The sequence below is a fragment of the Microcaecilia unicolor genome, chromosome 8 (genome assembly GCF_901765095.1).
Source record: "Microcaecilia unicolor chromosome 8, aMicUni1.1, whole genome shotgun sequence".
Classification (NCBI taxonomy): domain Eukaryota; kingdom Metazoa; phylum Chordata; class Amphibia; order Gymnophiona; family Siphonopidae; genus Microcaecilia; species Microcaecilia unicolor.
Genome location: NC_044038.1, coordinates 34,541,912 through 34,567,277, shown reverse-complemented (window position 1 = coordinate 34,567,277; position 25,366 = coordinate 34,541,912). Strand labels below are relative to the sequence as shown.

Here is a 25,366-nt window from a genome sequence, read left to right as displayed (position 1 = left end):
GAAAACGGATAGGGAGCCAGTGAAGGGTCTTGAGGAGAGGGGTAGTATGAGTAAAGCGACCCTGGCGGAAGACGAGACGGGCAGCAGAGTTTTGAACCGACTGGAGAGGGGAGAGGTGACTAAGTGGGAGGCCAGCAAGAAGCAGATTGCAGTAGTCTAAACGAGAGGTGACAAGGGTGTGGATGAGGGTTTTGGTAGAGTGCTCGGAAAGAAAGGGGCGGATTTTACGGATGTTGTAAAGAAAGAAATGACAGGTCTTGGCAATCTGCTGGATATGAGCAGAGAAGGAGAGAGAAGAGTCAAAGATGACCCCAAGGTTTCGAGCTGAGGAGACAGGGAGAATGAGAGAGCCATCAACAGAAATAGAAAGCGGGGGGAGCGGGGAAGTGTAGAGGCCCAGTGTGCAGAGCTTACCAGCAAAACTGTATTGAAATTGCCCAGGTGCATTAGACGGAATCACTTTGCTGAACTGAATTGGCACTAGAAAGAGAAGAGGACTAGAAAAGACTAATTAGCACTTTTGGCCACTTCCTAACTCATAAATAGTGTGCATTTTGGAATCTGAAGAACTAGCCGTTGAGCCTGTAAAAACGGGCTAGTAAAGGAAGGGGGGGGTTGAAAGCCCCCCCCCCCCCGGGGTCGCCGCCCCCCCCCCCCCCCCCCTGGAGTCCCCTCCGCCACCCCTCCATCCGGGCTGGGTACCTGGCTTCACTATTCAAACCGCCGAAACGCAGCACACAGCTCATGTGAGCTGCCGTCGGCCTTCTTTCTCTGCGTGTGTTCCGCCCTCGTGTGACGTAACGTCGGTGAGGGCGGGACACAGGCAGGTAAGGAAGGCCAACGGCAGCTCAGATGAGCTGTGTGCTGCATTCCGGCGGTTTGAATAGTGAAGCCAGGTACCCGGGCCGGGTGGAGGGTGGGTGGCGGCGGCGACGACTCCGGGTGGGTGGGGGGAGCGGTAGCGGCAACCCTGGGGGGGGGGAGCGATGGCGACGGCGGTGCCCTCATTCACAGGTGTGCAGGTGTGCCGGTTCCCTCTCTGTCACGCCCCCGTCATCACGTATTGACGCGGGGGGCGGGACAGAGAGAGTCTCTACTGCGCATTTTGCGAGTGAATACGCCTCTTGCCATTTATATGTTTGGTATGGTTTGCCTCTTTTTTTTTTTTTTCTTCCAGCCAGAATAGAGCTTATCTACTGGAAAAGGTAGGGGTTGCAATAGGATGAACCCTTTTAGAGAAATTAAAATAGGAGTGATGAAGTGCATTGGAAATGAATAAAAACAAAAAAAAATGACAAGATGACCAGGTTTAGGATTTTGGAAAATGTTTCGTTCTTTTGTTTAGCTGCAATAGCAGTGAGAGATAAAACCATGATCATTTGTCACGTTTTCTGCGGTGAAATTCTGTTTCCTTACCAAGTTAGAAGTGCTGGAGTTGATTTAACGCAGAGCATGAACCCAGTTCCCAGGTGTGCAGTGTGACTTGTATAGTATTGGAGTGGCACAACAATGAGCACTAATTGGCTGATACGCATAAAAAAATGGATATAACATTGGATGCTGCATATGAGAAAAATGGATTTGTTTTTAAGTGATTGTTAAGCAGACCAGGTGGTAGTTTGTTTAGCAAGGTAAAACTGGAGAATTGGAGAAGATGCTATAGAAAGTAATAATACTAATAAACAATAATGCTTTCAACACTTTAGTGCATTTAATAATATTCTGATTGTCAATAAATTATATCAGAGATGCCACAGGCTCAGAATATGTTGGCTTCACAAGTTTAAGTATTTAATGTGTTGAATGTGTATTAAGGATACTTGCAATTGAAACTATATTTTTAGGAACAATAATTCCAAGATCAAATTCATACTGCTTCCTACAGGTAATATAAAATGAGATGTTATTAATTTTAGACTGCGTATTAGTAAGCAGGTCACTGGACTTTCTTGTGTATTGCCTACAGTGACACATCTGGCTTTTCTTGTTTCTCTTCTGCAATGCATAATTTTTTTTTTTAATTTTTTATTTATGAATTTTATACTTTTACATTTATGTAATCTCTATATATAAAAGGCAGCCCCAACGTTCTAATGAAGCCTCCAGCTGGAAGTGTGAAGGGGGAGAGATATCCGGTTTCCCCATGAGTGTCTGCCCCGCCCTCGCTCTCTCTGTAACACAGTGAAGGAAAACACAGCACAGCACGAAATCGCTCTCTTTGTAACAGTGAAGGACTGGAGGAGGGAGGGGAGAGAGGGCAGACACCTTCACTCTCTCTGTAACACAAACAAACTCAGCACAGCAGGAAACTTAACACTGAAGGACTGGGGGGGGGGGGGACGGAGAGCAGAGGGGAAGGGAGAAAGGGCAGAAGGCAGGGACACACACACTCCCACATGCACACTCTGAAGAAAACCTTGCTAGCCCCCGTTTCATTTGCATCAGAAACGGGGCTTTTTTACTAGTATAACATAAATTCCAAAATCAGAAAACATATCAAAAAAGAAATTCAAACAAGCAGAAAATAATTCCAATTATTTAGTCCACTAATAATGGATCCAAGATCTAGGAAATAAAAGAAAATTATTGTATCTAATCAACAGAGAAAAAAATGCAATGCATAATTCTAATATCACACGAGCAAAAACAAACCCTCACACTAAAGAAGCTTAAAATCTACGAAATTCATGCCTTGCAGTGTCACTCTGATAATACCCTAATGACAAAGTTAAACAGACCTCAGAGGTAAAGCTTGCACGGTAGGCTAAAAAAGCTAAAGCTCAGAGTGACACTGCATAGCATGAATATTGTAGGTTTTGAGCATCTTCGTACATGCCCAGCTGTGGCAATGAATGAGAAATTTAAAAACATAAATGTTTCCTTTTATGTGGTAGTGCTTAGTACTATATTTAAAGGGGAAGTTGATTGGTTTGGGGTGAGTTAGGGAGGTCCCCGTGTCTGCGTTAAGAGAGTTGTACCGGTACAGAAATCTAACCTGTTCTCACTCATCCCTGCCCCCACATTGGTGATCTGCAAGGGCCGACTTCTAGTGGAATAGCAACATTCCATGTAGAATCTCAAATAGTAGCAATGGTGGAGGAGTGGCCTAGTGGTTAGGGTGGTGGACTTTGGTCCTGGGGAACTGAGGAACTGAGTTCAATTCCCACTTCAGGCACAGGCAGCTCCTTGTGACTCTGGGCAAGTCACTTAACCCTCCATTGCCCCATGTAAGCCGCATTGAGCCTGCCATGAGTGGGAAAGCACAGGGTACAAATGTAACAAAAATAAAAAATATTAATGGCTAAACCAAGTGAAGTAACACTGTCCAGTTTATGGACATTAATTGTAGTGCTTTTCCCAGCTCTATCTCCACAGGTTAAAAAACCGACTCAAGATTTATCTGTACTAGAGCAAAGGACAAAAGATATTGAGCCAAAAATGGATATAATAGGAAATAAGGAAAATGAACTTAGACACAATCACTCCAAGAATGTATGACCAGAGATTTAATATTCCTTAGAAGAAAAACTGGATCCTTGGAAAATGCTATAAGAAATAATAATCTTCGCTTTCTGAATTTCCCCAAACAATTTATGACTTCTCCAAGGGATATGCTAAGGAAATGTATAAGAGATATATTGGGAGTGGCCGAGGAGGCCATTCCCCCATTTTCTCAAATCTACTATTTGCCAACAAAAATGAGGGAGAGTCAGATTCAAGAACTCAATGTCTCAGAAATTCTAGAAGCTTCTGACAATGAACTTTACTTGCAACTGTGGCATTAATGCCAGATAAAAATTGGTTAATGAATCTAGACTGCCCCTATTTGACTGACTGTACATTTGTCCTTTAGATTGTAAGCTCCTTTGAGCAGGGACTGGCCTATGTTAAATTGTACAGCGCTGCGTAACCCTAGTAGTGCTTTAGAAATGTCAAGTAGACAACAATTTCTAATGATGAAGCCTAGGGTTCTTCACTTGGGGGTGACATTTTTTTAAAGATATCCATGTAAGTGCGTTGTTAAATATCAGACAAATAATTATGTTTTCTTTGATCTTCCGCAACTCACCACTTTCTTAACATCTAAGGAATTTATTGGGAGGGGTGAGAATAGTTCAGTGTAAAATAAACTGGAATCTTTTTGGGAATCAGATTCTGCAAATTCCTCTTTTGTCTTTCTAGTTATTTGAACTAAATATCCATATATGTAACATTTTGAATCTCCAAATTGTGGACTTGAGGATTATGTGGTGAAATGTTTTCCTTAAATGTAAAACTTTGAATTTTTTTCTTTTACATAATGTATAATCGAATCTAGGTAACCTTTCTGTACAAGTATAATGCTTGAATGTTAATTAAAATTTATAAATAAAATAATTAAGAAATTACCACAAGAGCCACGCAGTAGTTGGGCAGTAACTCCATTTTGGCGCTCGTTGGGCACGCATAGATGCTTATGCAGCTTAGTAAAAGGAGCCTATATTTTTTGTTTTGCATCAGTTATCCATTGAGAGTCATTTGTTTTTTGTTTTTTTAAGTAGCCAGTTTGGCATACGGGTCTCTGTATTGAGATGTTCCAAGTTTTCTGACACCTTGTTAATTCTGGTATGAACCTCAAAGGGAGTTGCACTCCTCCCAGTCATACCTTCATTATTGGAAGTTACAATGTCTTTTACTCAGGAGACAGCTTTTAGTTACATGACTCCCAAAATGTGGATTGATCTCCCATCAGATATACATTTTCTATCTTCTTTTTTGTTTTTTAGGAAGCAGCTGAAGGCCTGGCTTTTTCTCCAGGCCTATCCTTCAGTTTAACTTAAAGGTATTCAATTGTAAATTTTTCTAATGTATATTTTATGTTTTGTCATTTGTATTTGTGCGTTTAATGTGCAGCTGTGAATTTTTCTAATATATTTTGTTTTGTCATGATTTGTATGTGTGTTTAATGTGCAGTTGTGAATTTTTGTAATGTATATTTTATGTTTTGTCATGATTTGTGTGTTTTATGATTTTGTATTTTATTGTGATCTCTTCTGTGGCCTTTGGGTGTAGGGCAGATAATTACATTTTATTAAACCTAAACATTCCATAAAGCCACTTTACAAAAAAAAAAAAAGGGAGGGGGCAGAACATCATCATTTTGGGCATTTTCTTTTTTTTTTGGGGTGGGGGGGTTCACACAAAGTGGCTTCACACTTTATTATGATGGTTTTCTATTAGTCCTCTTAACATATAGACTGTTAACCAAATCTTGCTATATGCAGAAGAAAGGAAATCCACAACTCAAGTCCAAGAGGGTTGATTTCCCAGGATAACCAAGCTGTGTCAGTTGTTTTAAACTAGGGGTTTTTCAAACCCATCCTGTTGAATCTGTTGTCAGGTTTCAAGGTATCCACTGTGAATGTGCATGAAATATATTTGCACATGCTGGTTCTCAGATAGAAAGAAAAAAGAGCAGAAGTGTTCCTCTAGTAACGGTCCAAAACACAGAAACAAACACAAAAAAGGGGGCAGACCAATATTGTTCCCAATTATTGAAGGATTACAACTAAAATGTCTCAGACTTGACACAGTTCTGCATTTTGGTTCCAATTGCTCCTGCTTCAGGAGGCAAACAATTTGTTCTGTAAGAGCAAAATAACAAAATACAAAACAGGAAAAACCTCTACGAGAAGAAAGCACAACAGGCAAAAGTAGAGGCTGACAAAGGACGAATTACCACTGGAGATATAAATCCAACAGTATTTAAAATGAAAAAGAAGGACCCGACACGGGCTGTGTTTCGACGCACGCAAGCATCTGCATCAGGGGTCAAACTGTACATTCCAGGGCGGTGCTCAGGACCACAGTCCTGCTGTAGTACAAAACTGTAGATCGTATACAAATATTGCTGCGATCGAAGCCAGCTAACTAGCGTCTTGAATATGCTGTGAAAGCTGAATCGCATATTCAAGACACTAGTTAGCTGGCTTCGATCGCAGCAATATTTGTATACGATCTACAGTTTTGTACTACAGCAGGACTGTGGTCCTGAGCACTGCCTTGGAATTTACAGTTTGACCCCTGATGCAGACGCGTGTATGCGTCGAAACACGGCCCGTGTCGGGTCCTTCTTTTTCATTTTAAATAAAGACTGTTGGATTTACATCTCCGGTGGTGATTCGTCCTTTGTCAGCCTCTACTTTCGCCTGTAGAGCAAAATAACGTATATTCATATGATAAAATATATAAAACATCAAAAAGAAAAACAAAATGGGCTGTGCAGGTGAAAAACATAATACAAATACATAAAAAGTGTGACTAAAATTATTGCACACATTAAATCAAGAGAGCATATATAAATATAAAAATAAAACTATTATAAAAAAGCAAAATATTAATGAAAACATGAAAATGTAAATATGCAAAGCACATGTAAATTACTAAATATAAAACAGATAAAAATAGCAAATAATATTGGTCTGCCCCTTTTTTGATTTTGTTTCTGTGTTTTGTGCTCTCAAGTATATACGAATTTATCACATGCATTGAGAAAGCATATTTTCGGAATGCAAACAAAAGAAAAATTGAAGTTGGTTATTCAGCAAATTTTCTTTTGCATTGCTAAAAGTGTTTTTAATTCTTTTTTCTAAGATGATGAATCTCAGTGGAAAGGCCCTTTCTACTTCATCCTGGGAGCAGATCCTCAGTTTGGTCTTATGAAGGCCTGGTCTGTTGGCGACCCTGATAATGGAGGAGATGAATGGGAGCAAGAGATCAGATTGACAGAGGAAGCTGTGCAAGCTATTAACAAGCTAAATCCCAAACCCAAGTTCTTTGTATTGTGTGGTGACCTCGTGCATGCTATGCCAGGTAAGACTGTTAGAATACGCAAGACCTATGGATTTCTCTTTTCTCTAACTAATAATATATAAATGTTACTGTATACGTTTGGTGGGAGAGGCAATACATAAATGAAATGAGCATTAATATAATAATATACTAACATTATAAATGACAGCAGAAAACTTGTATGGTCCATCCGGTCTCCCAAAAAGGTGGCCATAGTTAACTCTGTTTAAAGTGTGAAAGTCATTTAATTTTGTTTTAATTCCGTGCTCTTTCCACATAGGTATCTTCTATGTTTATTCCATGCATGCATTTATCCCATGTATAAAGGTAATTATAACTTAAATAAAAAGAAGATTTTGAGTTATGATTTTTGTTGTAGTTGTGCCTCAGGGCGCTGCATCACTGTGGTGTGGCACGTATGTCAGGATTTGCTCTCTAGATGATAATGAGGGGCATAATCGAACGAAAAAATCTATCTCCATGGGCGTTTATCTCCGAGAACGGGTCAGTGAAGGGGTGGACCGAACCGTATTTTCGAAAAAAATAGACGTCCATGTTTTATTCGACAATTTGTGAGCTGGGCGTTTTGTTTTTCAGCGATAATGGAAAATGAAAGCGCCCGGCTCAAAAATGAATAAATCCAAGGCATTTGTTCGTGGGAGGGGCCAGGATTCGTAGTGCACTGGTCCCCCTCACATGCCAGGACACCAACCGGGCACCCTAGGGGGCACTTTTACAAAAACAAAAAAAAAAGGTAAAAGAACTCCCAGGTGCATAGCACCCTTCCCTTGTGTGTTGAGCCCCCCAAATCCCCCTCAAAACCCACTGCCCACAAGTCTACACCATTACTATAGCCCTATGGGGTGAAGGGGGGCACCTACATGTGGGTACAGTGGGTTTGGGGGGGTTGGACGACTAAGCATTAAGCAGCACTATTGTAACAGGTAGGGGGAATGGGCCTGGGTCCACCTGCCTGAAGTCCACTGCACCCCCTAACAACTGCTCCAGGGACCTACATATTGCTGCCAGGGAGGTGGGTATGACATTTGAGGGTGAAAATAAAAAGTTGTGAAACATCATTTTTTGTGGTGGGAGGGGGTTAGTGGCGACTGGGGGAGTCAGGGGAGGTCATCCTTGATTCCCTCTGGTGGTAATCTGGTCATTTAAGGCACTTTTTGGGGCCTTATTCGGAAAAAACAGGGTCCAGGAAAAGTGCCCTAAATTCTAGCTACAAACGCATACTTTTTTTCCATTATCGGCGAAAGGCGTCCATCTCTGTTCGGGTGATAACCTTGCCCCAGTCCCGCCTTCACTACGCCTCCGACACGCCCCGTCAACTTTGTACGCTTCCACGATGGAGTGCAGTTGAAAACGTCCAAGTTCGGCTTTCGATTATACCGCGTTATTCGTTTTTGTGAGATAAACGTCCATCTCCCGATTTAGGTCGGAACTTTCGTTTTTCTCGTTCGATTATAAGCAGGAATGTCTCCTCACACCAGGGCATGGGTATCAACAACATAGGAAGATGCTGGAAGGAGGTTCTGGAGGCCACATTTAGAGTTTTAGGTATAAAGTGGAAGTCATTGCCTCTAGGGTAACATTCTTAGAAATGCTCCCAATTCCATGCTTAGGATCCATGAGTCAGGTAGCACTCCAGAGTCTCAATGTGTGAATGAGACAATGGTGCCAAAAAGATGGCTCGAGATTTGTTAGGATCTGGGCAGTTTTGGTGAAGGGAGAGCCTGTTCCCAAAGGATGAGCTTAACCTTTTTATTTATTTATGCGCTTTCAAGATGGCAGATGGAAAACTGCATTAGGCCTAGATTGTACATCCATTACATTAAAAAATAAAAAAGCAATATTTAGAGGAAAAAATGGAAAAGATTCCTGTAAACCCACAATATTGGGATGGGGGGGAATCATTAGGAAATTAGGCTGTTTATAAAATGCAATCAAATAAGGACATTTTGCATCTAAGCTTAAACAAGACTCACTGGTGTCGCAAAATTCAATTTGTGACTATCAAACATATAAATGGCGAGTGTCGTACTCACTCACAAATGCGCAGTAGAGACCCTCTCTGCCCCGCCCCCACGTCAATACGTTATGATGGGGGCAGAACAGAGAGGGTCTCTACTGCGCATTTGCGAGGGACGAAACCGCCGTTGCTAACGCTTCCTCCACCCGGCCAGGCCCTCGCTCCACTATTGAAACAGCGAGGGAACGCAGCACACAGCTCTGCTGTGAGCTGCCATCCTTCCTCCTTCTTCTCTGCCCTCGACGATGTTACATCACACGAGGGCGGGGACACAGGCAGAGAAGAAGAAGGAAGGCCGACGGCAGCTCAGCAGAGCTGTGTGCTGCGTTCCCTCGCTGTTTCAGTAGCGGAGCGAGGGCCCAGGCCGGATGGAGGGGTGGCGGCGACTCGGGGGGGGGGGCGAGCTTGGTGGCGGAGGGGGGCCTTGCAGCGGCGACGGGAAGGGGCTTTCAACCCTCCCCCCCCCTTCCTGTACTAGCCCGTTTTTACGGGCTCAACGGCTAGTCTTATACATAGTTGATTACAACACACCATTAATCCCCCATGACTACCTCTGTTGACAATATTGTTTGGTCCCTATTACCAACAAAAGTCTTTAGTTGATTGGGATTACAAAATATGCAGTGATCATTATCAAGCTGCATTAAACATCTACATGGAAATCATAAAGAAGAAATCAGCACAAAATGCCCACGTTTTCTGACACGTAGAAAGGAACTGGCTTCATTTTTTTCTCTGTAATAATGCAATTATTGGAATATCCCACACTTTTTCTCCCCAAAACAGCTTCTGATGACTCCTAAAATAGTCTCAAAACCCATTCTTTATCAGGTTCCAAGACAGACGATAGTAGCGAAGTTGATCTCCCAACCATCACCATTACTAGTACTATCAATGGTTCTTCTCCTTCATGACAGATCATAGACAGTTGTTATATCATCTTCTTCCTCTTCTCCTTTTCGGCTTGCCTATGGGGTCCCATAGGGATCAGTGTTGTCCCCTCTTCTGTTTAATGTTTTCCTGCATCCTCTTATTACGTCGATTCGGACTAAATAAATTGTTTGCATCAGTATTTACTGAGTAGAGTATTGGGGAGTATCTGTGCTGGAAGCATTCTTTGAAGGTGACAAGTCGACCTGAAGCAAATCACTACCAACCAGGAAAATGTAATAGAGCAAACTGACAATCTTAAAGGTAACATCACTAGAACCAAATGATATCCACCCCAGATTACTGAAAGACCTCAAAAAATGAAATTGCAGTAGCGTATAACTTCTCATTCAAATTGGCTACACTAACTTAAGATTGGAGCGTGAGCAATATAATGCCTTTTTTTTTTTTTTAAAGGGCTTCAGAGGTGTTCTAAGGAACTCTCAACCTGTGATCATGACATTGGTGTCGGGCAAATGGGTAGAAGCTATTCTTAAGAACAAAATTACTATCTAGATGATGGGACAAAGCCAACGCAGAATTAGGAAAGGGAAGTCTTGCCTTATAAATCTCTTAAGGCCTGATGTGCAAAGAATTTATGTTCTCAACTTTGAGAGTTAACTTCTGAATTGGCCTCCTTGAAATTTACTGTGGCTGAGTGTCTAAATTTACACTCAGAATTTCACTAAACTTCTAAATTTAGGAGCACAAAAAGTGAGTGGCAACAAGAATGTATTGCGAGCAGGGAGCACTAATTTTCAGCTCTAGCCTCATTAATCTATGAAAAAATGAATGGCATGCCTAACAAGATGAATTTTCAACTGAAAAGTTGGGCTCGTATGTTTGACTGAAAATAGGTCACAAATTTTGGAGCCTAACTTTGAAGCATAAATTTAGGAGCTCAGCTTTTCTTGCGCATCTATTTTTTTTTTTGAAGGGGGATATTGTTTATTTCTTATTAGTAGGGCCCTGGCATCTGCTGCCCATATAGAGAAGGCAGATCTAAGAAATAAACAATATTAAACACTGCGGACAGTATCATGACACATCTGTATTAATTGTGAGACTGTACCTTGTGTATTTTATGCAGTTCTGGTCACCGCATTTTAAAAACACGTGAAGGCGTGTTTTCAAAGCAGTTTGATTTACAAAGTTAAGGGGTAGCCTATGGAACTTTCTAAGTCTAAGTGCTTTGAAAATGAGCTCCATAGTGACACTGGAAAGGTAGAGAGAATTGCAACCAAAAATGATAAAGGTGGTGGAATGGCTCGCTCCCCTTTGAGAAAGGTCTGAACAGATTAGGACTTTTTAGCCTGTATTATTTTCTTCTTTGCTAAGTCTGGTTTCTGTAGAAAGAGAGTGGTTTTGTTATGGTTGATTATCTGACGATGAATTCGTATTGACTTGAGGTGTATTTTTTATATTTTATTTATTTATATGCATTCTTGTATCCCACTATTATCCAAAACAAGTTTTGGTTCAAAGTGGCTTACAATTTACATTTTGGTGGAGTTACTGTAGTGTTGTGCAGTGTGGAGAGGGCATCTATAGTTTGTGTGGTTATTCATAGAGTGTTTGAAGAGGTAGATCTGAAGAGTTGTAGAGTTTTGGTGGTATTTATTCATATATTTTTTGAAGAAGTAGATTTGAAAGGAAGGCGACAATATCTTTGTGATTAGCTGTAGTATTTTTGAAGAGATAGATTTTAATTTCTTTTCTGAATTGGAGGAGATTTGTGATTGCTCTTATGGTTTTTGGTATTGAGTTCCACCATTTGGAACCCAGGTAGCTATATCCTGCTGTCTAGATAGTTTTGTAGATGGTGTTTTTGCAGTTGGGCAGATGTAGGAGTAGGTAGTTTCTGTTTTCTGGGCTGGCATTTCTTGAGGATAGTTCAGTCATGTTAAGCATATATTCGAGTACCATTCTGAATAGTGTCTTGAAGGTTAGGGTGCTCGCTTTGAAAAATATTTTTGCCTTGACTGGTAGCCAATCTAGTGTTTCAAGCAGTGTGGTTGCTCTTTCATATATCGATTTCTTGAAAATCAGTTTTGCTGCCGCATTTTGGACTGTTTGCAGCGATTTTAGTGTATTTTCCTTGCACCCTACGTATGCTGCATTGCAGCAGTCTAGTTGCGATACTATCGTTGATTGAACCATTATCCAGAAAGATTGTCTAGGGAAATGGTCTCTTATTCTTAGTTTCCATAGTGTTCTAAAACATTTTGATGTTACTGCTGATATTTGATTGTCCAGTATTAGATGTTTGTCAAGAATGATTCCTAGTACATAAGTATTGCCATACTGGGACAGACCAAAGGTCCATCAAGCCCAGCATCCTGTTTCCAACAGTGGCCAATCCAGGTCACAAATACCTGGCAACAGCCCAAAAAAGTACAAAACATTTTATACTGCTTATCCCAGAAACAGTGGATTTTCCCCAAGTCCAATTTAATAGTGGTCTATGGACTTTTCCTTTAGAAGCCATCCAAACCTTTTTTAAACTCTGCTAAGCTAACTGCCTTTACCGCATTCTCTGGCAACGAATTCCAGAGTTTAATTACATGTTGAGTAAAGAAAAATTGTCTCCAATTTGTTTTAAATTTACTACTTTGTAGCTTCATCGCATGCCCCCTAGTCCTAGTATTTTTGTAAAGCGTAAATAGATGCTTCACGTCTACCTGTTCAACGCCACTCTTTATTTTATAGACCTCTATTATATCTCCCCTCAGTCGCCTTTTCTCCTAGCTGAAGAGCCCTAGCTGCTTTAGCCTTTCCTCATAGGGAAGTCATCCCATCCCCTTTATCATTTTTGTCTTCTCTGCACCTTTTCTAATTCCGCTATGTTTCTTGAGATGCGGCGACCAGAATTGAACACAGTATTCGAGGTGCGATCGCACCATGGAGTGATACAAAGTATTTTAAGTTGTGTTTCAATGTGGTATGTTTGTTGGTTGAGTATGAATTTTTGGTAGGATGTGGGGTTGTGTGGGCTGGATAGTACTAGGAATTTGGTTTTGTCTCTGTTCAGTTTGAGTTTGAAAGTTGTTGCCCATTCTTCAAAGAAGATCCAATCCTTTTTTTATATGTTTGTGATATTGTTTTGAAAAGGTATGAAGATGGTGATGTCGTCTGCATATATAAATGGGTTCAAACCCATTAATTCCAGTTTTTTTTTCCGAGTGGCATCATCATTACATTGAACAGTATTGGTGATATTGGCGATGTGGTACCCCGCACTTAGAGATCCTTGAGGTTGATGTTTGGTTGGACATCTTTACAATGTAGGATCAGATCTTTAGAAAGCCATTGAACCATGTTGCCACTGCACCGCTAATTCCTATGTTGTCGAGCAGTATCATTAGTTGGTGTTGTCCACTGGGTCAAACACACTTTACATGTCCAATTGTAGTAGTAATACATTTTGTCCTTGGCATATTATGCTTCTGAATTTCGTAATCGGAGTGGTTATGACCATTTCAGTGCTGTGTTGTGGTCTGAAATCTGATTGGGATTTATGAAGAATTGAGAAGTTCAAGTATTCTGTTGCTGTGTTACTAGACCTTCCATCATTTTGGTCAATAATGGTATTGAGGCTACTGGTCTGTAATTTGTGATATTGTTACTGGTAGTGTTTTTGGGAATAGGTGTGAGTACTGTGTCGCATAATACCGTTTTAAAATTTTTGCTGAAAATGGACGTGCAGCAAAATGAAAATTGCTGCGCGTCCATTTTGGGTCTGAGACCTTATCGCCAGCCATTGACCTAGCGGTAAGGTCTCACACGGTAACCGGGTGGTAATGGTCTATGCACATAAAATACCGATTACTGCCTTTGCGCCAGGAAATAAAAATATTTTCCGGGACACTTAACTGACATGCGTCAAAACAAATTACCGCAAGGGCCACGCGGTAACTGGGTGGTAACTCAAAATTTACACACATTAGGTGTGCATAGGCGCCTACACGGCTTAGTTAAAGGGCCCCTAAGTTATTAGTTCAAAAAGGAGGTTTTATAAATTTTTGCTGTCTGAGTGTGAAAAATATTTTTATATTAAAAATGCAAAAGTTGTACAGTCTCTTCTGTCACTGAGCTAGTTCTCCTAGATGGACAATATAAGGATTTCCTTGCAGCATGGTGTCATGAAATAGGAAAAAGTGTAAAAAAAAAAAAAACTTACAGTACCATCTGTAGTGTCGAGTGAACAGCCTAGTTTCATCTACCTATATAAAGTAAAAGACAACAATAAAGTGTCCGTGGTAAATCTCAAGAGTCAAAAAGGAGAGCTCAACAGAGCCAGAATTTTGTTTGAAGAGTATGAGGGAGCCTCTTTTAAAACAGAGAAGTCAGCAGTGATCCACTGCATTTTCAAGTGATGGCAATCTGTCTACTGTTTCTCTGAATTGCTTTCTGATACCAGGAGAGTATATCTACAACAAGCATGATAAAACTGGTGTTCAGCAGCCAATCCAGAAAAGGCTACGTTTAGGCGTGGCCATGTACGCCAATGGAAACATGAAATGCTTGTGTCTAAATTAGACACAGATCCCACCTTATTCTATAATTAGGTGCTTAACCAAATGGGACACCCCCGATGTGCCCCCTTTTTTTGACCCAAGCATAAAATTTAGACGTGGATCCTACACCTAAATTTACATATGTACATTTTAATTCTAATTAGTGCCAATTGCTTGTTAAGCAAATTATTAGCACTAATTAGCTCATTAAGCTAAATTGCACATGCAATTTTTTTTGCATTTTTATAGAATTAGACTGTATATGACAGGGCTGTCAAAATTGCAGCTTACAGGCCAAGTTCATATGTATAGAAAAAATGTGCTTGTCTGACCTTCAAACAAATAGGCCATCAAGACGGTTACAAAAAAAATTTTAAAGCACTAAAATAATAAATATTACAACAAGGATATAAAAGAAATTCAAAATTGAAACAAACAAGCAACCACAAGATTAAACAACGAGATTACCAGCATTCATCTCCTCCTCAGTCAGCCATTCCAAAGGTCACCTGAAAAAAAAAAAAGTTTTTTCATACCCCTTTTGAATTCTGAAAGATGGAGAGCATCGGTGTATAGATAGTTTCTCTACTACTACTACTTAACATTTCTAGAGTGCTTAGGTGCCAAAGGTGACATTGAAGAGGTGGGCTTTGAGCAATGATTTGAAGATGGGCAGGGAGGGGACCTGGCATATGGGCTCAGGGAGTCCATTCCACGCATGGGGTGAGGCGAGGCAGAAAGGGCGGAGCCTGGAGTTGGCGGTGATGGAGAAGGGTACTGAAAGGAGGGATTTATCCTGAGAGCGGAGGTTACGGGTAGGAACGTAAGGGGAGATGAGGGTTGAGAGGTAAGGAGGGGCTGCAGATTGAGTGCATTTGTAGGTTAGAAGCAGAAGCTTGAACTGAATGCGGTACCTGATCGGAAGCCAATGAAGTGACTTGAGGAGAGGGGTGATATGAGTGTACCGGTCCAGGCGGAAGATAAGGCGTGCAGCAGAGTTCTGAACGGACTGAAGGGGGGATAGATGGCTAAGTGGGAGACCAGTGAGGAGTAGGTTGCAGTAGTCAAGGCGAGAGGTAATGAGAGAGTGGATGAGAGTTCGGGTGGTGTGCTCAGAGAGGAAAGGGCGAATTTTGCTAATGTTTTAGAGGAAGAAGTGACAGGTCTTGGCTATCTGCTGGATATGCGCAGAGAAGGAGAGGGAGGAGTCGAAGTTGACACCGAGGTTGCGGGCAGATGAGACGGGAACAGTGAGGGTGTTATCAATTGAGATAGAGAGTGGAGGGAGAGGAGAAGTGGGTTTGGGTGGGAAGACAAGAAGTTCGGTCTTGGCCATGTTCATTTTCAGGTGGCGGTTGGACATCCAGGCAGCAATGTCGGATAAGCAGGCCGATACTGTGGCCTGGGTTTCCGCAGTGATGTCTGGTGTGGAGAGATAAAGCTGGGTGTCGTCAGCATAAAGATGATAGTGGAAGCCATGAGATGAGTTCAGGGAGCCCAGGGAAGAGGTGTAGATTGAGAAAAGAAGGGGTCCAAGGACAGATCCCTGAGGGACGCCAACAGAGAGCGGGATAGGGGTGGAGGAAGAACCATGAGAGTGTACTCTGAAGGTACGATGGGAGAGATAAGAGGAGAACCAGGAGAGGACAGAGTCCTGGAACCCAAAAGAGGACAATGTGTCGAGAAGTAAGTTGTGATTGACAGTGTCAAAAGCGGCAGATAGGTCGAGGAGGATGAGGAAGGAGTAATGACCTTTGGATTTGGCGAGGAACAGGTCATTGCAGACTTTAGATAGTGCCGTTTCTGTCGAGTGTAGTGGGCGAAAGCCAGATTGAAGCGGATCGAGGATGACATGAGAGGAGAGAAAGTCAAGGCAACACTACTGCTGTTGGCACACTGTGAATTCATGAAAATATTAAAGTAGTATGATATGAGGGCCATCACAGTGTTATATACTTTAACCAGCGTTAATACCTAACAAGCCCATTATAGTTTTATTTGTGCACATATTTTGAATAATGATGGCCAACCCTGTCTTGGATCTCACCTGGCTTTCTTGCTCTATAATTAATGTGGCTATCCAGAAAATCAGACTAGTGTACTAAGAACATAAGAGTAGCCATACTGGGTCAGACCAATGGTCCGTTTAGCCCAGTATCCTGTTTTCCAAACAGTGGCCAAGCCGGGTCACAAGTACTTAGCAGAAACCCAATTAGCAGAAACATTCCATTCTACTAAACCTGGGGTAAGCAGTTGCGTCCCCATGTTTGTCTCAATAGCAGACTATGGACTTTTCCTCCAGGAATTTGTCCAAACCTTTCTTAAACCCAGATACGCTAACTGCTGTTACTGCATCTTCCGGCAAAGAGTTCCAGAGCTTAATTATTGTTTGAGTAAAAAAATATTTCCTCCTATTTGTTTTAAAAGTATTTCCATGTAACTTCCTGGAGTGGCCCCTAGTCTTTGTACTTTTGGAACGAGTAAAAAAAAATTGATTTACTTCTTCTCGTTCTACACCACTCAGGTTTTTGTAGACCTTCTTTTTCATGATGCCTCCCCCACATAAAATTATTATTACTCCAGTAGTCCTATCTTGCTCAGGACACAGCACGGCCACAGACCGGTTGGGAATCTGGAGACCTCAGCAGATTAGTCTCGTACCTATCTTGTAACTTTTCTGTAACCAGTGGAGTTACTTTCTTCTTTTTTAAATTTAATTTTATTTGATATTATAGCAATTGTACACAGTTCAGAAGGCACCCAATGGGGCAGTATATCAAAAATAAACTTGAAACTTGAATAGACAGGGATGGAGATAAATGATTCAGTGGGAGAGTTATGATAAGCAGGTTGCCGCACTCATAAGTGGGCAGTGATTAGAGAGCAGATAAGAGTTTGTTAATGTGTTCAGAAAGGAAATGATGGATTTAGGTGGTGATACAGAGAAAGAGGTGTCATGGTTTAGCAGTATTTTGGATGTATACAGGCAGAGAGGTGGGAGCTGAAGATATGATCCCAGTATTGCAGGCTGTGGAGAATGGAGTAGTTTTTTGATCAGTTATTATTTCATTAACTATTTTTCTATCATTTTTATTCAATAAGCTTCTATTGCACTTATTCCATAAAGAGTGTTTGAGGTGAATTACATTCATCATATAAAATAATGGTTAAAACAAAACATACTTAACAAATCTGTGTATATATATATTTTTTTTCTAAAGTTTGCTTGAGGTTTAAATTTCACTCCCTGTAAAATCCACAAACAGTAATATAATTCAGCGAGAGAGAACACATTAGATAATGGTAAAATGCCAACGAACACCTAAACTTTTATGTTGGGGCGCTCTAATCTGAGATCATCATTAGGCTCAGAGGTAGATCCATCAGAGCCAACAGGCCCTTGGACTACCGTAGCACTTAAAAATAAAGCTAATTGCTCCGGATCAAAAAATATATGTTTAAGCATATTTTAATTACACATTTGAAAGGAAGTTTAATCAAATATAATGCCCAATTTGCAAAACTTTAGGGAGCAGAAGGAGTAGGGCTGCACTTTAATCGCAGTTAACTCTGTGATTAATGCATTAAGGGACCCTTTTACTAAGGCGCACCTAAAAGTGGACTGCGCTGGTGTAGGCGCATGTTTTGGATGTGAGCTGGTCCATTTCCTCAGCGCACCTAGGAAAAGGGCTTTTTTTTTTGTACTGGAAATTAGATGTACGGGAAAATTAAAACCAGCGCGTGTCCATTTTTGGCCTGAGACCTTACCTCCACTCATTGACTTAGCGGTAAGGTCTCGTGCTAGCTGTGCATTAAATGTTCAACATGCCGGCTAAGTGCCACACGGTAGAAAATAGAAAATATTTTCCACTGTGTGTGTTATTTTGGGCGCACAGCAAAAATGGAATTACCTCAATTTGACGCGCATAGGTGCCTATGCGCCTTAGTAAAAGGACCCCTAGATCATTAATCGTCATTAAAAAAAAAAACCTAATTATATTGCAGCGTCTCTTGTCTCCTCCAAACATCTCTTCTGTCTTCCACTTCCAGCCTCAGTCCTCGGTGCAATCCAACATTTTTCCCCCGTCCATGTTTCGCCAAAGCTGTCTCAAGGCACCCCAAAAGAATAATACTTTTTTAGTTAAGGAATGCGTCCCTCACACTTAGAGCTACATGACTTAAACAAGACCATGCCGAAACCCTATCTGTTGCTTCTGTTTTGGCAACTTAAGTTCACATTAATTTTTTTTCACAATTTAAGTTTGGCTCTTTGGGCTATTGGTTGAAGAGTCGTGCTATGATAATTAGCCCAGACATAGAAAAAGACTGTTGCGTTTGTGGTTGTCCGTTGTATATATGAGCACATCTTCTAAAAAGTATAGTGTGTTTTGAATAAGCTTACAATTTTTGCAACTTTATGGATGAAGGTTGGGAATAGTTTTGTGCAAAGGATAAATCAAGAACAGGTATACATACCATATGTAATGAGTTTATCTTATTGGGCAGACTGGATGGACCGTACAGGTCTTTATCTGCTGACATCTACTATGTAAGCCTATGGTTTGTGCTTTGAAAATGAGCCTTACAATCCACTACATAATGTTATTTTACTAGTTGTGGTAGAGGATTTGTATTTAGGGAGATGTATGCCTATATTTATCTGTTGCAACAATAAAAATGTGCTTATCCCTAGATATAAGGATAATTTTATAAGTACATAAAATAGCATTTTATGTTCATAAATTGTCACTTATTTTTATGCAGTAAACACATTGGTGTTCCTTAGGAGTCTGAAGTTGGGCAAAGTGGCATTTGTGTTACAAAATATGTGCATATCCATGCAAACCTAGGTTGAGCAAGTGTAATTTATGTGGGAGCTTTCACAATCAAGACACTCATTTTATTCTGGGTTTGTGAAAACTTGAGGATGGCCCCAGTTGGTTCAAGAGCATGGAATGTCAAAAAGAATCCAGTTCATGAGTTGAGTTTGAAAGAAAATAAGTTAGTGATTTTAATTGCATGCATAATGCATAATGGGAGCTCATCCCTTTCCACAATTACCAGCTTCTCTGTCCTTTTCTTAAAATGTTCCCTGTTGTGTTAGGTCAAAAAGGCATAATAACTCTACATGTAATGCCACATGAAAATTAAGAAAATATTCAGAATATGCATATACCAGATACAATTTATTGCTTGAATTGTTCAAGCCACCAAGGTGCTCAATTTGCAATGAAGTAAAAACTTTTGCATTTGAGAATTAAAATAAAAAGTCAGCTGTGATGAAGTAACAGTCTCTGCGTGTGGAGATAACGAGTCAAAGCACCAGGCATAATTATAGAAAATCCATGAGCATTAGACATCAAAAGGCCATATGGAAGCACTGAGAATTTAAAAAGCGAAATTTGAGAGCACTATAGATTATAATTTAATGAAAGCAAATGAGGATGTAATTTGCTCCTCAGCTAAGTGTACTTTCAGCACAGAAAACTCCACTTCTGAGAAAACAAAGTCTTACAGGATGATAACTTTGATATTTTAGACTTAAGACTTTATAAGATGGCTTCTAGAAAACTTTAAAATATAGCTTAGCATGACAACGTTGGGGGGGGGGGGGGTTTGTTTGTTTTTTGATTTGGATTACGAAAAGGAGGTATATCAGAAAACGAAACCAGATTTTCTACTTCTGTCATCAAAGCATACCTACTGCAAAATGTTCCCAGAACAACTACTAACTTTTCTTTTTTATGATGGGTGGCGGTAAAAGCTCCCCACCACATGGCCACACGGTAAGAGTTTATTTATTTATTTGTTATATTTGTATCCCACATTTTCCCACATATTTGTAAACTCAATGTGGCTTACATAGTACCGGAGAGGCGTTTGCAGACTCCGGTGAGAACAAATACGTAGTGATAAAGTTCGTGTGGCACAGCCACAATTAGGGAATCGTACAAAGGAAGAGTTGTTTTGTCCATTACGTACTTTAGTTTTGTTGTGTCGCAGAGATCAGGCATTTAGGTTGGTTCAGTAGGGTATGCCTTTTTAAACAGGTTAGTTTTTAGTGATTTCCGGAAGTTTAGGAGGTCATTCGTTGTTTTCAAGGCTTTTGGTAACGTGTGCGTATGTATTATTTTTATTTTTGTTACATTTGTACCCCGCGCTTTCCCACTCATGGCAGGCTCAATGTGGCTTACATGGGGCAATGGAGGGTTAAGTGGCTTGCCCAGAGTCACAAGGAGCTGCCTGTGCCTGAAGTGGGAATCGAACTCAGTTCCCCAGGACCAAAGTCCACCACCCTAACTACTAGGCCACTCCTCCACTCCATGTAGGAAAAGCTGGATGCGTAAGTTGATTTGTATTTGAGGCTTTTGCAGCTTGGGCAATGCAGATTTAGATATGTTCGTGTTGATTCTGATGTGTTTCTAGTTGGTAAGTTGATCAAGTCTGTCATGTATCTTGGGGCTTCACCGTGGATAATTTTGTGAACCAGGGTGCAGATTTTGAAGGCAATGCGTTCTTTGATTGGGAGCCAGTGTAGTTTTTTACGGAGGGGTTTTGCGCTTTTCAAATCGCGTTTTCCAAATATGAGCCTAGCTGCCGTGTTTGAGCGGTCTGAAGTTTCTTTAAGGTCTGTTCTTTGCATCCCGCATAAATTCCATTGCAGTAGTCTACGTGGCTTAGTAGCATTGATTGTACCAGGTTGTGAAATGTTTCCTTCGGGAAGAATTGTTTCAAGCGTTTGAGTTTCCACATTGAGTGGAACATTTTCTTTGTTGTGGATGCCACTTGGCTCTCTAGTGTTAAATTACGGTCTATTGTAACGCCAAGGATTTCAGGCTGTCTGAGATAGGAAGGGTGTAGTCTGGGGTGTTGATAGTTTTGGGTTGTTCGTGCTGTGTTGGATGAGAGGATGAGGCAATGTGATTTTTCTTTATTGAGTTCTAGTTGAAATGCATTTGCCCATGAGTCCCATGATGTTTAAGCTGAGCTGATTTCGTTGGTGACTTCTGTCAGTTTGGATTTGTATGGAATGTATATTATAGCATTGTCTGCATATATGGAAGGGTTAAGACCTTGGGTGGATAAGGACTTGGCTAGTGGGGTCATCATTAGGTTGAAGAGAATCGGTGATAGCGGTGATCCTTGTGGTACTCCACAGTCTGCTTTCCACGGTGATGATATGCTAGAGTTTGATTTTACTTGATAGGCTCTTGTGGTTAGGAAGCCTTTGATCCAGCTAAGTATGTTTCCACCAATCCCAAACTTATCTAGTAATCTTATTAATATTAATACACTGCTAGGGGTGTAGAAGGCCTCCTTCAGACTTTGTCAGCAGTGGGAGTTATCTTACCATGTGGCCATTTTTTGGAGGGCATTTTACTGGCTGCGGTAAAAAGAGCTCTGGCATGTGGGAAAAACGGCCGCTATTAGTAGTAGTAGTAGTAGTACTGCAGGACCTTTTTTCCCCCGCAGCTTAGTAAAAGGACCCCTTAGACTTACAAAGTTCCATAGTTTGTCTTAGTGCTTTGAAAATACACCTCAATGTGTACTACTGTTTGAAAATGTATATATATATATATATATATATAAGAGTTTAATTATTTTGAAGCATCCACTATGTTGGCCATTCAGTGTCACAGTATTACTTTTACAAGAAGATCATTAAAATTGTTTATAATAAAAAGACAAACGAGTAGATTCTTGATTATAACTAAATCAAAGAGCCCAATAAATATTTTGCTAAACCGGGGTTTAGTAACTTGAAAGAAGAGGGTACTATAAGCCTTAAGAACACAGGAGACAAACGTGATGAACAGAATTATGATAGACTAAGTTAGGAAGCCTTCAGGCAGAATACCTGGAATTATTTACCACTTCAAATCCTTCATATATGCCATTGAAGTAGCTAACTAATCAGTGACTGTATTCAAGCCTGTAGATGCTGATTAGAAGTGGTTGGAGCTAATTCGACTAATATTCCTAATTAAGAAATTCAGAGTACGATTTCAAGAAATTGTCTTGATTGGGATAATGTGTTCATAAACACTGTTTCTAAAAATATTCATAATCTCTGATTTGGTACCTAATTAAATATTGTAAAACTTGTAATTTCGGATATACATTGCTATTCATATCTGCATCAATATCTGAAAGATTATATCATTAACTGCTGAGCAAGAACATTAACCAAATCATAAACTCAAGGAACAAATATTCTTTCTTCCACAGGATACATTTTGCAGAACCCACAGCAGTGCATATCATTGGTGCATTGATATAAATGTGCTGTAGCTGATGGTAGTTTTCTTATAGTTTGGTATTATGGATCAAAAATTTTAAAACTAATTATTCTTTCCAAATATTTCCCCCCTCAAATATTTATGTTTCTCATCATAATATGGGTGAAAGGTTTTGTTTGTATCTTGGAAGGAAGGTCACTAAACTTATTAAGGTGGACCTGGGGAAAGCCACAACTTATCCTTGGGGTAAGTACAGTACAAGTCCAAAAAATCTGTATTGCTTGGGGACTGAGTCAATCCAGATTTTCTGGAATCCAAGGCAGTACTTTTTAAAATTCAAATCCAGCATCTCTCTTTTCCCATCCAGTGTCTCTCTTCCCCAAAGGAGGGGGCACAGTCCCCCTCCTCCCATGGCAATGCCTACCCTCCCAGCCCTGCCCTTGGTGCGCTCTCACTCCCCTGGTGTACAGTACCTTTTGAGAAGTCTTCCGTGCTGTAACACCAACGGCAACCTTACAGGCTGCCTCTGGCCTGCACTGGACCTTTTACCTCTGACCCGTCTTACCCTTCCAGACACAGGAAGTTGCATCAGAATGGGCTGGGATGGGTAAGAGGGAAAGGCCTTTTGTTATCGCTCATCAAAATCTGAGGCGATGAAAGATGAAATGGTGTGCCCAAGGTGATAAGGAGCATCACCTGGAGAAGCAGGATTTGAAACCTGGTTTCTCTGGTTAAAGCAATTAGCTTAGCAGGGTTTTAAAAAAGGTTTGGCCAAGTTTCCATAAGCCAGTATTAAAATGGACTTGGGGAAACCACTGCTTATTCCTGGGATAAGCAGTATAAAATCTGCTTTACTCTTTTGGATCTTGCAGGAACTTGTGATCTGAATTGACTACTGTTAGAAACAGGATACTGGGCTTGACTAACCTTTGGTCTGTCCCAGTAATGTGATGCTTATATTCGCAGCCTGCTCCCCTAGGCTCTAAGCCACTCTTCGGCCAGTATGTACTAACTGGAGAAGAGCGGTATCAGATAATCTATCAGGACAAGGATATAAGAAATTTTCTTCATAAAAAAACCAGCTTGAGCAGCTCAAAATAGCATATCCTGCGTGACGCCAGCTCAAGCTGGTTTTTTTATGAAGAAAATTTCTTATATCCTTGTCCTGATAGATTATCTGATACCGCTCTTACTCAAGAAAGATATAGACTAGCCCCTGACGCAGCCCTATTGTTGGGCGAAATACGGCCTGTGTCGGGCATTTGTCTTATACACTGTATCTTCAATAAAGTTTTCTGGATATTATACTGATCTGCTAGTTTGTTTTCCACGTTGGATTTTGCAGATCGGTTGCCTTGTTGTTTTTCTGGGTCATTCAAGGTGCAATACATGCCAAAAACTCTGAGGCCCTTTTACTAATGTTAGCTAAGCAGGTTAGCATGTTAATTAGCAAGTGGCAATGGGGACAAGCTAAACTAAAATCTTCCAATTTGTAAAAAAGAAAAAAATTGGGCAATCCTTACAGGGCCAAAACACTTTGCTCTGATACATATGATTTCTGTTGGTGTGTATTGAAAAAAACAATCTTTAATTAAATGCAGGATATTACTTTGCAGACCCCAGCAACGTCTGTTGTGTGTTGTTTACTTTAGTACTTTTTGGGATCTATTTATTAAGCTGCAAGAGCTGTTAATGTGGCAGTTAACCAACTCTTTGAGAAGATTGTACCAAAACCAGATTGCACTGGGAGCAGGGGTGTGCTGGTAAATTTTTAACAACAGGCTCTTTCTCCGGACGTAGCCAACTCTGCAGTTGGAAGGGCCAGGGGTGGCCGGGGGCGGGGAGGAGCAACACTTGCCTCTCTCTCCTCCCTCCCTTCCTTCGTGCGGGCTTGCTAGGCATACCTTTGCTGGCAGCCAATAAATGGACTGCCACCACTCCCAACATCTTGCTCTGAGCAGCATGCTGGAACTTCTTTCACATGCTCGAGAAGTCCCAGCCTGCTGTCCAGAGCTGGAAACAAGGAGCGGGGAGCAGCAGTAGTCTATTTACTTGGCTGGCAGGGCTCAGCATCCCCACCAGCAAAGTAAAAGATAATTCAGCAGGGGGCCCAAGCCCACATTTTGGGAGCCAGTTGTTAAAGTAGCCATGGAGGGCCCTACTTTAACAACTGGCTCCCAAAATTCTTAAAAACTTAACAACCGGCTCTTGCAAGCCTGTGAGAGCCTGCTCCAGCACACCACTGACTGGGAGGCTGAAGTCCATCATCAACAACACAGGATCCTCTATAATCCACATTCCCAGAAAGCGTCACATCTGTGGAAGAGCCCCCCACCCCCCCAAATGAATGAAAATGGATGTTAGTAGTTTTCTGAGTGACTTTTATGGAACACAAAACTTGCACAGGGGATTCTGTGCATTCCTGCTACCAGCAATCTTCTGCGAGAACATTTTGTATTGCGGGAAGGACTGTAGAAGACAGGAGAGCTAGACTGAATCCTGAGATTGTTGATGACTTATTATTCATCCATAGATTTAAAAAATCATAGCAGTGCTTCATAGGACATATTTCTCCCCCTCTAGAGCATATAGGGTGGGTGTATTTTGTCCCCCTGGACATTTTAACAGGGCGGATTAGGATTCCGTGGGGTAGTAAAAGGCAGATTATTGTTGGGGTTGGAAGGGTAGAGGGTGGCGGGGAGGTGTTATTTCAGTTGCTGGTTGTTATTGTGATTTATAAACAACAGTTATACAGAATATTGTTTGTTTTTATAGTTTAATAAAAAGATTTAAATATAAAATCATAAGTG

At 40.9% G+C, this 25,366-nt stretch overlaps 1 protein-coding gene across 2 annotated transcripts in view; it reads left to right on the top strand.

Annotated features, from left to right (window-relative positions):
- The window catches only part of CPPED1 (calcineurin like phosphoesterase domain containing 1), a 75,284-nt gene that overhangs the window by 3,461 nt on the left and 46,457 nt on the right, over positions 1-25,366 (top strand). Inside the window, exons 2-3 of one of the 2 annotated variants that reach the window (XM_030212820.1) lie at positions 4,767-4,822; positions 6,634-6,852. In XM_030212820.1, the coding sequence (XP_030068680.1) occupies positions 6,699-6,852 (154 nt within the window). In that variant the 5' untranslated portion in view covers positions 4,767-4,822; positions 6,634-6,698. The remainder of the gene's footprint in view (positions 1-4,766; positions 4,823-6,633; positions 6,853-25,366) is intronic. The other variant, XM_030212819.1, reaches the window with a different exon arrangement.